Source organism: Dipodomys merriami, unplaced genomic scaffold (assembly GCF_024711535.1).
Source record: "Dipodomys merriami isolate MVZ:Mamm:240054 unplaced genomic scaffold, mDipMer1.0.p SCAF_28, whole genome shotgun sequence".
Taxonomy (NCBI): Eukaryota; Metazoa; Chordata; class Mammalia; order Rodentia; family Heteromyidae; genus Dipodomys; species Dipodomys merriami.
Window position 1 is genome coordinate 7604065 of NW_027204270.1, and position 11798 is coordinate 7615862.

General features: G+C 55.6%; 1 protein-coding gene across 4 annotated transcripts; it reads left to right on the top strand.

Annotated features, from left to right (window-relative positions):
- Positions 1–1564: 1564 nt before the first annotated feature.
- Positions 1565–10846, top strand: Agtrap (angiotensin II receptor associated protein). Of its 4 annotated transcripts, none has more exons than XM_070037378.1 (5): positions 1565–1699; positions 8084–8118; positions 8514–8619; positions 9172–9367; positions 10210–10846. In XM_070037378.1, the coding sequence occupies exons 1-5, from the start codon at positions 1673–1675 to the stop codon at positions 10326–10328; spliced, it is 483 nt and encodes a 160-aa protein (XP_069893479.1). In that variant the 5' UTR covers positions 1565–1672; the 3' UTR covers positions 10329–10846. The 4 variants fall into 4 exon arrangements, with proteins under 4 accessions (XP_069893479.1, XP_069893480.1, XP_069893482.1 ...); XM_070037379.1 differs by lacking the exon at positions 1565–1699 and adding an exon at positions 1774–1807; XM_070037381.1 differs by lacking the exons at positions 1565–1699; positions 8084–8118 and adding an exon at positions 2239–2561.
- Positions 10847–11798: the final 952 nt, after the last annotated feature.

The following is an 11798-nucleotide window of genomic DNA, read 5'->3' on the forward strand; positions in this document are numbered from 1 at the left end:
CTGGTTTCCTGGAATCCATCGGAACACAGGCAATGTCCTTTTCTGCCTTTTCCATAGGACCAAGATGAGGTGAAATGCTCCCCCTGCTCCTCCCCCCCCCCCCCCCCCCCCCGTCACAGGGCTTGAACTCTGGGTCTGCGTGCCATCGCTCAGCTCTTCAGCTCAAGGCTAGTGCTCTACCACTTGAGCCACAGCACCACTTCCAGTTTTCTGGTGGTTTATTGGAGATAAGGTGTCACAGAAGCCGGGCGCTGGTGGCTCATGCCTGTAATCCTAGCTACTCAGAAGGCTGAGATCTGAGGATTGCGGTTCAAAGCCAGCCCGGGCAGAAAAGACTGTGAGACTATCTCCAATAAACCACAAGAAGTGGCACTGTAGCTCAAGTGGTAGAGTGCTCGCCTTGAGCTGAAGAGCTGAGGGACAGCGCCCAGGCCCAGAGTTCAAGCCCCATGACCACTACCAACAACAACAAAAAGAGTATCACAGACTTTCCCGCTGGGCTGGCTTTGAACTGAGATCCTCAGATCTCAGCCTCCTGAGTAGCTAGGATGACAGGCGTGAGCCACTGGTGCCCTTTTGAGACAAGGTCTTCCTGTGTTGCGCAGGCCATCTTTAAAGTCAGGGTTTCAAGGGATTCTTTTGCTTGTTCTGCCTCCTATTTCAGCCTCTGGAATGGCTGGAATTACAAGCACTACGAAGTCCTCTTCTCAGCTATGACCTTGGCCTTCGGTCTCCCTGTCCTTGCTCAGCCTACATAACTAAGTTTAGTAAGAAATCTGCTAAATTTGGGAGGAATCTCTTTTCCCTGGGTGTCTTGGCTATAAACCCTCCCATGGTCTTGTTTGGAATTGAGCCCTAGCTCTGTCCCTTCAATTCTATTCTGGAATAGTTCCTTATTGAGTAAACAAATGTCAGTTTATAGCCAACTCTGACAGGCCTCCAATTCACAATCCTGCCTCAGCCTCCCCTGCTCTCACCACAGGTGTGAGCCACGGAGGTGAGCCTTCCTTTCTTTCTGCTGGTTACTTGGAGTCTCTGCGGCGGCTTCCGAAATCACGATCGCCACCTCTCGGCCTCCTGTGTAGCTAGGAGTACAGGCGTGAGCCACGGCCGCCTGACTTAATTATGCTCTTGGACGACATGGATTAGCTCATCTACGCTCACTAGCACCTGTGAGGCAGGACTGTCACTAACGTAAGTCCACCGGGAAGAGAGGACGGCCGGGACAGACCCCAGCTGTTGCCCATGGGGCTGCGGGTGATCCCACGGCGGTCCCACCGGCTCACCGGAGAGAGTAACCAGGTAGGGAAAGTATTGCTTGCGTCCAGGGCGACGCTCCCAAGCAAGGGCCTGGGCGGGGCGGGGCCATCTCGGGGCGGGGCCATCTCGGGGCGGGGCCATCTCGGGGCGGGGCCATCTCGGGGCGGGGCCAGCCAGGAATCCAGGGGCGGGGAAAGGAGCTTCCTAGAAGGCGCGAGGTGCAGGACGCTGTCTCCTAGCAACTGGTGGCGGCGGTCACGTGGCCGCGCGCGCGGCGCCTCACATGGGCCGGGGCCGAGCCGGGATTGGAGGAGAAGTCACGGGAGGGGCGGAGCCTGTCAAGTTTGTTCCCCGAGTTCGGAGCCCAGGATCCCCCGCGGCCGTGGCGCAGGTTCCCTCCGCCGGGGTTGGGATGGAGCTGCCGGCCGTGAACCTGAAGGTGGCCGCGGCGGGCGGGCGGGGCGGGGCTCTTGCGCCGGAGGGGGCGGAGCACTCGCTTTTGGGGGGCGGGCGGGGAGCAGGGCGAAGGACCCCAGGTGGGAAGCAGGTGCGCGCGGGCCCGTGGCCGGGCCGGGCCCGGAGGAAGCCCCGGGGCGGGGGGGGGGTCCGGCGGGCGCAGCAGCTGGGCGGCCCGTGCAGAGCACGCCTTCCGTCCGGACGCGCGGGTTCGCGTCCTGCGCGCCCAGAGTCTCCCGGGCGCAGGGCGGGGCGCGCCGGGGGCGGCGGGGTCCCCGGGGGGAGCGCGCCGGGCCTCTGCCGGAGCCCCCGCGGCCCCCGGTACGTGCCAGCGCCCACGGCGGAAGTCGGATGTCCGCAGGCCCTTGGTTCTCCAGTTTCCCAACGCGCCGCCCGGGTGTCGCAACCGGGGCGCGCGAGCTGCACAAGTTGCTTTAAAGTGCAGAAAACCCCGGGCGCCCTCGCTTCCGGAGCTCGGTCGGCCGGGCTGTTCTCCTTTTGCTCCCCCGCCTCCCCCTCGCCCCGTGGGCAGCCGGAGGCCTCTGGGCCGGGAGCCCTGGCCGAAACCGGCCATCTTGGGCCGCGGTGCGGTTGTGAGAAGATGGTGCGCCCGGGGGTGCCGCGCACGGCGCCCCGCATCCGGCTTGTTCTATCTCACGGCCCCGGCCAGCCACAGAGGGAAGCAGATTGTAGTGAAGAGGATGGACCTGCGGGAAGCATTTAGCCAGTATTGGCCCGCGGGGCGGCAGAGGTTTGCAGCGATCAGGGCTCCCTCCCTGTCCCGGCAACGCGAGCATACTACATTGAGTGCCTTTCCGCCTCCGGAAACGTGCACAAAGTAGTTGGTAAGACAGGCCCAGGTGAGGGGCAGAAGGAAGAGGGCACAGGGGAGACCCGGGGGACTCGAGTGTCTGTTAACCACAGCTGCCATCTGTGCAAACGGACACTCATTTTTTTCCCCTGGACAACCAACTTGGTATTATTTATGTATTTATTGTGACAGTCCTGGGGCTTGAACTTGGGGCCTCAGGTTCTTGCTTGGCTTATTTTTTTGCCCAAGGCTGGCACTCTAACCATTTGAGTCACACCTCCACTTCTGGCATTTTGCTAGTTAATTAGAAATAAGAGTCTGATAAGACTTTCCCTCCCAGGCTGGCTTTGAATCACAACCCTCTGATCTCCGCCTCCTGAGTAGCTAGGATGACAGTCTTGAGCCACCAGCACTTGAGTCAACTTTAGATCAATAAGCTGCCAAGGTCCTTGAGGGACAAGCAGTAGTCAGGAGGGCATTTCCCCGTACCAGGATAGTGAAGAGTGATCTCACCTTGAGGGTTTATGTACGTTTTGTTTTTTGTTTGTTGGTTATGGGGCTTGAACTCAGAGCCTGGGTGCCGACCTTGAGCTCTTTTGCTCAGGGCTAGTACTCTACCACTTTGAACTACAGCACCACTTCAGGTGGGTAATTGGAGATAAGAGTTCTCATGGGCACTTTCTTGCTTCGAACTGCAGTCCTCAGCTCTCAGCCTCCTGAGTAGTTAGGATGACAGGTGTGACACCGGCCTTTATGTGCATTTTTATGGACATGATGTTATATAAGCATCCAGTGCCTAGAATGAAAAAGCACAGGGCTGGGAAGGTGTCTCAGTGGTAGAGTGCTTGCCTTGTATGCATGAGGTCCTAGGTTCTATTCCTCAGCACCACATAAACAGAAAAGGCCAGAAGTGGCACTGTGGCTCAAATGGTAGAGCACTAGCCTGGAGCTGAAGAGCTGAGGGACAGCACCCAGGCCCAGAGTTCAAGCCCCACAACCAATAAAAAAAGAAAAAGCTGGGGCTGGGAAGGTGGCTCAGTGGTAGAGCGCTTGCCTTGCATGCATGAGGCCCTGGGTTCGATTCCTCAGCATCACATAAGCAAAAAGAAAAAAAGCCAGAAGTGGCGCTATGGCTCAAGTGGTAGAGTGCTAGCCTTGAGTTGAAGAGCTGAGGGACATGTGCGCCCAGGCCCAGAGTTCAGGCCCCATGACTGGACCCAAAAAAAAAAAAAAGAAAGAAAAAGCTAATCCTTTTTTTTAAATTTAATTTAATTTTTTTTTTATTTTTATTTTTTGGTCCAGTTGTGGGGCCTGAACTCTGGGCCTGGGCACTGTCCCTGAGCTCTTCAGCTCAAGGCTAGTGCTCTACCACTTGAGCCACAGCGCCACTTCCGGCTTTTTTCGTATGTGGTGCTGAGGAATCGAACCCAGGGCCTCAGGCATGCAAGGCAAGTGCTCTACCACTGAGCCACCTTCCCAGCCCCAAAGAGCAATTTTTTTGTTGTTGTTGGTCGTGGGGCTTGAACTCTGGGCCTGGGTGCTGTCCCTCAGCTCTTCAGCTCAAGGCGAGCGCTCTACCACTTGAGCTACAGCGCCACTTCTAAAAGCTAATCCTTTCATTGACCTTGGTCACAGGGTACCGTCTTCAGTCTCTACTAGTCAGACAAGTAAACCTCAGAGGCCTGCAAGGCCAGAGCCAGGAAACCCACAGGACGAGTGAATTGGGATTCATATCAGCAGGATTTTAATGTGGCAGGGGCGGTGTGTGTGTGTGTCTCAGTTGGTGTCAGGATCATACTCATTTACTTGTGATCTGCAGTGCAGGGTGAACACGGTATTCTGTAGTGAACTCCTGTTGTCAAACCTGGAGACTGTGAGGCCAGCTTTTAACATGGTGCTCTGGGGCACTGAAGTGCGGTGGTACTCAGGAGCAGGGGAGACCCCCTGGGGCCCCTCCCCATGCCCTCTATCCCCTCAGTATTGTCTGAGCGCCTGCTTTACCCTGAGCCCATGGGAACTACTGTTGCAGGCCCTTTGCACGAAGACCTGTCCCTGACTCTCCCACCCATGCTTGAAGCAGGCCCTGAGCTGGAAGAATGGTATGGTGACTAGGTCAGAAAGGGCTAGTCTTGGGGTTATTACGGTCCTGTGAGTGGACGCAGGGCATGGATGGGGCAGAATCTGAGAAGCCGGCCTCCTGTTGTGTCTGAGGCTTGGCCCCCTGGCCGGCTTTGTGCTGAGGGCTTCCTGGCCTCTCCGCCGCCCCTGTCCCTCAGAGAGCAGATTGCAGCAATCAGAGGTCAGACAGGTTGTAAGTTTTGGAGCCAGGCTGGGTTCTATCCTCCGATCTCAGCCTCCTGAGTAGCTAGGGTGACAGGTGTGAGCCACCCGTGCTACACTAGGGACAGCTTTTTGTTGTTCAAAGTGAGTTACTGGTCTCTCCTGTAGGCACCAGAAAGAGGCAGGACAAGATGCCTCTGCTCCCCCTGGAGCTTTCTTGGACGTTGGGGCTCTCTAGGCAGACAGGCAGGAGAGGCTCCCTCGGCCATGCGTTCTGGGGAGCTTAAGAGGAGTGATGGAACGGGCACTCAGGTTGCTTAAATATTTTCAAAGCAGCAGTGTCAGGTGTCCACAAGGCGTCACACATCTTGTGCGGATGGAGCTGCAGAATTTCCAGGGTGATTGTTTTTCCTTGCAGCCAGAGGCAGAATCTCCCACAGTTAATTCAGAGACCTGCCCAGGGTGGGGTGGTCAGTTGCCTGCTGTACCTCAACCTTGTTCTACCCATCCTTTCCCCCCACCCCTTAAAAAGCCAGGACCTGCAGGCTGGGGGTAGAGCTCAATGCTAGAGCACATGCGTAGTGTGTGTGAGGCCCTGGATGTCATCTCCAGCACCCAAAACAATAAGTAAATAAATAGCAGCCAGGACTCTCAGGGTCCACTATTCTAGAATCTACTGTGTACAGCTGAGGAGTGGGAGGTCAGAGCATTTGGAACTGGAAGTTGGTAAAGAAGCCAAAAGTGGGAAGGGTCGGGGCTGGGAAGGTGGCTCAGTGGTAGAGCGCTTGCCTTGCATGCTCAAGGCCCTGGGTTCGATTCCTCAGTACCACATAAGCAGAAAAAGCCAGAAGTGGTGCTGTGGCTCAAGTGGTAGAGCGCTAGCCTTGAGCTGAAGAGCTGAGGGACAGCGCCCAGGCCCAGAATTCAGGCCCTACGACCGGACCCAAAAAAAAAAAAAAAGGTAGGAAGGGTCTGGATGTTCACTCCTGTAATCCTACCTACTCAGGAGGCTGAGACTAGAAGGATGGAGGTTCAAAGCCAACCCCCAGCAGAAAAGTTCCTGAGACTTCATCTCCAGTATAATGAGCAAAAAACAGGGCTTGACCCACAGCTTCCCCAGCTCCAGGGTCCCCAGAAGTCTCCACCATCTGAGCACGGCTCCATCTCCATATTCAAGTGCTCCCTAGAGCCTTGCTCTGCACACAGGTGGGGGCACCAGGGTCGGCTCCCCTCCAGTCCCGGCCCCTTGCTGTGGCCAGCGTTTCCTCTCTCTCTCTCTCTCTCTCTCTCTCTCTCTCTCTCTCTCTCTCTCTCTCTCTCTCTCTCTCTCTCTCTCTCTCTCTCTCTCTCTTAATTTCTTTCTTTCTGTCAGTCGCGGGGCTTGAACTCTGGGCCTGGGCGCTGTCCCTCAGCTCTTAAGATCAAGGCTAGCACTCTATCACAGCGCCACTTCCAGCTTTTCTGCTTATGTGGTGCTGAGGAATCGAACCCAGGGCCTCATGCATGCAAGGCAAGCACTCTACCACTGACCCACTTTCCCAGCCCTGCCATTTTTTTATTACATAAATTTCACAGTATTGTGGGATAGTGATACTTTGTTAAAGTCACAAACACATTCTAACTTTCATGGGGCAAATTGTCATTATCGTGGTCTATAAAGTTTATGAGTTTTATGAACTCTGACAATAGTTATTTCTTCCACATCGGGTGACAGGTACATTTCTTTCCTTTTGCTTAGTGTCAGCTGTTCCCTCTTTCCCACTCATTCCCTCCCTCCCATCTCTGCCCTTTAGTTGCTTAGTTCGTTTTCATCAATGTCCAGTGCAGCTGATGGGTCCTGCTGTTGTATGTTTTCCTGTTTCCTTCTGGTTCTGTGTCCTCCTAGTTTTCCTCCGATGTGCACATATAGACCATATATGTGGTCAGCAGCATGGGGTCATTTAGTAATGATTTGACCAGATGAGTGGAGGTCCTTTGTTTCTTGAGTCTTGTTTACTTTGTTGTATCACCTTACATTTTGGATTTAACATCCACTTATCAGGGAGACCATGTGCCGTTTATCTCTTTGCTCTTGGCTTACCTCACTCAACATGATTTCTTCTAGTTCCATTCATTTCCCTGCAAATACCATTATTTTGTCCTTTCTAATGGCTGCATAATATCCATTGTATATAGGTACCACAATTTTTGGATCCATTCATCTGTGGTGGGGCATCTGGGTTGTTTCCATATCCTGGCTATTGTGAACAATGCTGCAATAAACATGGAGGTGCATGTGTCCTTGTATCCTGGTTCCTATTGTTCAGGGTAGATGTTTGGAGTGGTATGGCTGGGTCATAGGGAAGGTCAATATTTAGCTTTCTGTGGACGCTCCAGACTGCTTTCCAGAGTGATTGTGTAAGTGTACATTCCCACCAGAGTGCAATAGTGTTCCTCTTTCTCCGCATCCCCTCCAGCATTTGTTGTTGGCTGACTTTAGGATGTGGGCCATTCTGACTGGGGTAAGGTGGTATCTCAAGGTTGTTTTTATTTGCATTTCCTTTACAACCAAGGATGGTAAACGTATTTCCTCCTGTGTTTCTTTGACATTTTTATCTCTTCTTCTGAGAAGTCTCTCTAGTTTCCTTGCCCATTTAGTAATTGGTTTGTTAGGTTTGGGAGGGATTAGTTTCTTGAGTTCCCTATATCTACTGGATATTAACCCCTTGTCTGATATATTGCTGATAAATACTTTTTCACAATTAGTTGGCTTTCTTTCTAGTTTGGTTGCTATGTCTTTAGCTGTGCAGAAATTTTTTTAATTTTATTTTATTTTATTTGAGAACATACTGTACAGAGGAGTTACAATTACATGGGCAGGATAATGCGTACATTTCTTACCAAGCACTGCAGCCTCCTCCTTTGTTTACCCTTCACATCCCTTCCCAGCCTCCCCCCCTCCCCAGAAATTTTTATTTTAAGGTAGTCCCATTTGTCCAGTCTCTCTCCAGTTTGTTGTGACCCTGTGACTCTGTTCAGAAGTTCCTGCCTGTGCCTTTAAGTTCAAGTGTCTCCTACTCTGTTGTGCAGTAGTTTTAGAGATTCAGGTTTGATGTTAAGGTCTTTAATGCATTTTGAGTTGATGTTAGTGCATGGTGACAGGCTGGGGTCCACTTTTAGTTTTCTGCATGTGGCCGAGTGGCTAGTGTTTCCTTGAGACTCGCGTGAAGCCCTGGTGGGCTTTGTTCCTGGCGGCCATGTCACATTGTTCACGTCTCGCACTCTCCTGTACCACAGGTGATTCTCCTCGTTCACTGGCTGCTGACCACCTGGTGAGTCACTGGGGGGTGGGGTTCCCTGCTCTGTCACCTGTGTCCTTCGGTCTTTCTCCTTCTTCCCCTTCTCTCCCTTTCATTTCTCTCCTTTTCTACTCAGCACCACATAAGCAGAAAAAGCTGGAAATGGCTCTGTGGCTCAAGTGGTAGGGCGTTTACCTTGTGCTGAAGAGCTGAGGGACAGCGCCCAGGTCCAGAGTTCGGGCCCCACAACTGACAAAACAAAACAAAACAAAAAACGAATACAAGGCCCTGAGTGTAAGCTCCAGTCAAGGACACTAGATAGATGGATGATAGATTAATGTGATTTACGGCCTGAGGCCATGGAGTGGGAGGGAGACCTTTGGGCCGCTGTAGGGCCTTCTGTCTGATGGTGTGGCATCTTCCTGCAGGGGCTGCATCGTGTTCTCTGGCCCTTATGCCTGGGCCAACTTCACCATCCTGGCCCTGGGCGTGTGGGCCGTTGCTCAGCGGGATTCCATCGACGCCATTAGCATGGTGAGTGAGGCCCTGGCTCTGCGGCCCGGCAGCAGGGGGCGCTGTGCCCCCATCTGCCCCGCCACCCTCACCTGGCTTCCTCATTGTCTGCTTTCTAAAGCCTGGCACATACATGAGCAACTTCCCAAGCCAGGCCTGCTGCACGGCTTGCCTGGCTCACCTGGCTCACTTCTGAACCCATCCCTGCCTTCCCTAGGACAGGCGATGGGTGAGAACCCAACAGTGTCCCCAAGATTGCCCATTCCCCAGGGCAGCCTGGTCCACCTCAGGGACTGTGTCTGGAGGGATGTGGCTGTGGGGGGAGCCACCAAGGCTCCTCTCTCCCGGCACCTCTGCCCAGGCACACCCGGGCCCCAGCCTCAGGACCCTGAGACGGGGTACAGCAGGCTGGCTGGATCCCAGGGGCCTTTCCTTCTTGGGCCCTGTGTTGACCTTGGGGGACGTGGGGGGTGGGGCTCTGTCACCAGTGAATGTCAGAGGCCTCAGGAAGGGAAGAACCCCGGGTGGGTTGGGGTGTCAGTGCCCATGAGCCGCTGCTGGTGTTTCTTGCAGTTTCTGGGGGGGTTGCTGGCCACCATCTTCCTGGACATCGTCCACATCAGCATCTTCTACCCGCGGGCCGGCCTGTCGGACACTGGCCGCTTCGGCGCCGGCATGGCCATCCTCAGCCTGCTGCTCAAGCCCTTCTCCTGCTGCCTGCTCTACCACATGCACCGCGAGCGCGGGGGCGTGCTCCCCTTCCACACCGGTGAGCCCGGGCCCGGCGTGCCCCTGCCGGCTGGCTGTGGTGGCTCCCTGTGGCCAGACCTCCCGCCTCCTAGCGCACAGATGTGGACGGGGTGGGGTCCCCCAGCCCAAGCCCTGCAGGCGACTATGGGAGCCTCTCCTCCCACCTGCCCCCAGATCCTGCTCTCCTGCTGTGTAGGGCAGGGGTGGGGGGAGGAAGGGAGGCTCTCACCTGCACAGAGAGCTTGGGCTATAAAGCCAACTCAGATACAGGCGACCCCTCTGGCTGCCTGCCGCCCCCTGGCACCGTGCCCATTTGTCCTGATGGAGGCCTGTGCCCTCCTAGCTTTCTGTGGCAGCCCGGAACCCACCAGGGCAATACTGGACAAGGACAGGAGTGGCCCATGGCCGCCTACCCTGGCTGACCTCAGCGCCCTCCTGACCTGCCCTGGGATGAGGAGAACCAGGGGCAGGCTGACCATGTCGCAAATAGGAAACTGAGGCCCACAGCCCTTGAGACTGGTTCAGATGTGCAGAGGGGAGGGAAGTGGGGTATGGGAGTTCTCACAGCCTTTCGCTCTGCCTTGCACTCCAAGCTTTATTCCCTGGTAGCAGTAACTCTGCCGGGCTGTGGGGCTGCTGGCTACAGTCATGCAGAGTCCCTGTTCTGGGAGGGGAGCTGAAGAGAAGTCTGGCCCTGGGCTGTATGTCTGGGTATCTTGGAGACCCCGGTGGGCCTCAGGTGGGGGTGGGCCCAGGGTAGCGGCTGGTCTCAGGTAGGGGTGGGTCTCAGGTGCGGTGGGCCTTGGGCAGTCCTCAGCAGTCTTCATCCTCCATTTCCCTCCCTCCCTGCCTGCCCCCCAGATGACCTTGGGCCTTCTCCAGAGCGCAGTGCCTACCAGACGATCGACTCCACAGAAGTTCCAGCAGACCCCTTTGCAGGCCCAGATGGCAGGGGCCAGGCCACCCCCCGAGGGTACTGAAGCCTCCCTGGTGCCCTCCTGACCCCGGCTGCATCACCTTTGGACGCTCCTGACCTCCTGTTCTTGCACCTGCGGTGGACTGTCCTCCATCCCCTCTCCAAACGCCTGAATCATGTGTTACAAGAGGGTCAGAGCCTCCCACCCTCTTCCCTTCATGGCACCCAACTGTCACCAGGCTAGAACTATAGCCTCTTTCTTCATCTCCCACCCCACAGCTGCGCTGTGTTGACCCTGACCAAGTTGTGCCTGAGTGAGTTGGGACAGTGGTGTCCCCGTCCCTACGCCACCCCACTGCAAACCCCCCAGGCTGTGGACCCCCTCTTCAGGAGCTCACTAAGCCTCAAGATCCACAGGGACCAGTGCCTCTCACTGCCTGGTCGCGTGGTGCCTGGGGATCTAGGCCCAGAGGGAGGAGGTGTCTGCAGTTCCCAAGACCCACCACAGCCCACAGCTGCCCCTCTCAGAGCCCTGGCATTAAACTCAGGTGATTCTGTGGCTGAGCCCTGTCTCCTCTCCCACCGGGGCCCACCCGGCCATCCCTGGCATGATTTCTTTGACCCCCAAGTGGAGCCTGGACAGTCACCTGCCCCGCTGTCTCCAGAGAAAGTGGGGGGCCTCACTGAGTCTGCTGGGGGACAGCATGGCATGGGCTTCATGGCTCCAGCTCAGGTGACCCGGGTGTTGCTCGGAATCCTGCTCTGCCACTTGGCTGTGTGCCTTCACAGGCTTCTAGCAAGGCCGGTGTCCGCTCGGAGGTGAGATTCAGTGCTGAGTGTCAGGGCCCTCAGCGGCGCACTCCCTGGTGTCTGCCGTGAGCTGGAGTGCCGGGTCCTGGGATGGCCTCTCCAGCAGGCCACAGAGCTCCTGGGACCCCAGGGTCCAAGTCCTTCCTTGGACTGGGCTGGCTGTTCACAGCTGCCTTTCTGTCCTCTCAGGTGCCAGACAAGGGCCTGCGGCCGTGTGTGTGTGTGTGTGTGTGTGTGTGTGTGTGTGTGTGTGTGTGTGTGTGTGTGTGTGTGTGTGTGTGTGTGTGTGTGTGTGTGTGTGTGTGTGTGTGTGTGTGTGTGTGTGTGTGTGTGTGTGTGTGTGTGCTGAAGCCTACTCACAAGCTACACAGGCCACTCTGGGTGGGTGAGGGAGACCAAGTTGAGAAAAACAGAACGTCCTGGCTGTCAGGAGGTTACGTAGCCCCACCCATTTGTGACTTAGAGTAACTACAATATTAAGCAGACCTGTGTATGTGAACACTGCTGCCCCAAAGTGGACAAATGAAACGTGCAAGGCTGGTGTCATCTTAGAACCTTGGTAACGCCCTAGAGTTCTTGTGTGTGTATGGTGTGATGCACGGATGCACTAAAGCAAGAGCTAGAAAGACAAGGTGGAGTCCATGATTTTGGTGGCATGGGCTGGGGGCAATGGGGACAAACAGGTCCGTTTCTCATGTTTGTATGGCTCCTGGCCTGTTTGGTA

What these genes read in the sequence shown, in the direction of transcription:
- Agtrap (XM_070037378.1), top strand. Translation starts at nt 1,673, where the DNA reads ATGGAGCTGCCGGCCGTGAACCTGAAG. An exon ending in TGCCGGCCGTGAACCTGAAG is followed by an intron (nt 1,700 to 8,083) that starts GTGGCCGCGGCG and finishes CCTGTACCACAG; the next exon opens with GTGATTCTCCTCGTTCACTG. An exon ending in CACTGGCTGCTGACCACCTG is followed by an intron (nt 8,119 to 8,513) that starts GTGAGTCACTGG and finishes ATCTTCCTGCAG; the next exon opens with GGGCTGCATCGTGTTCTCTG.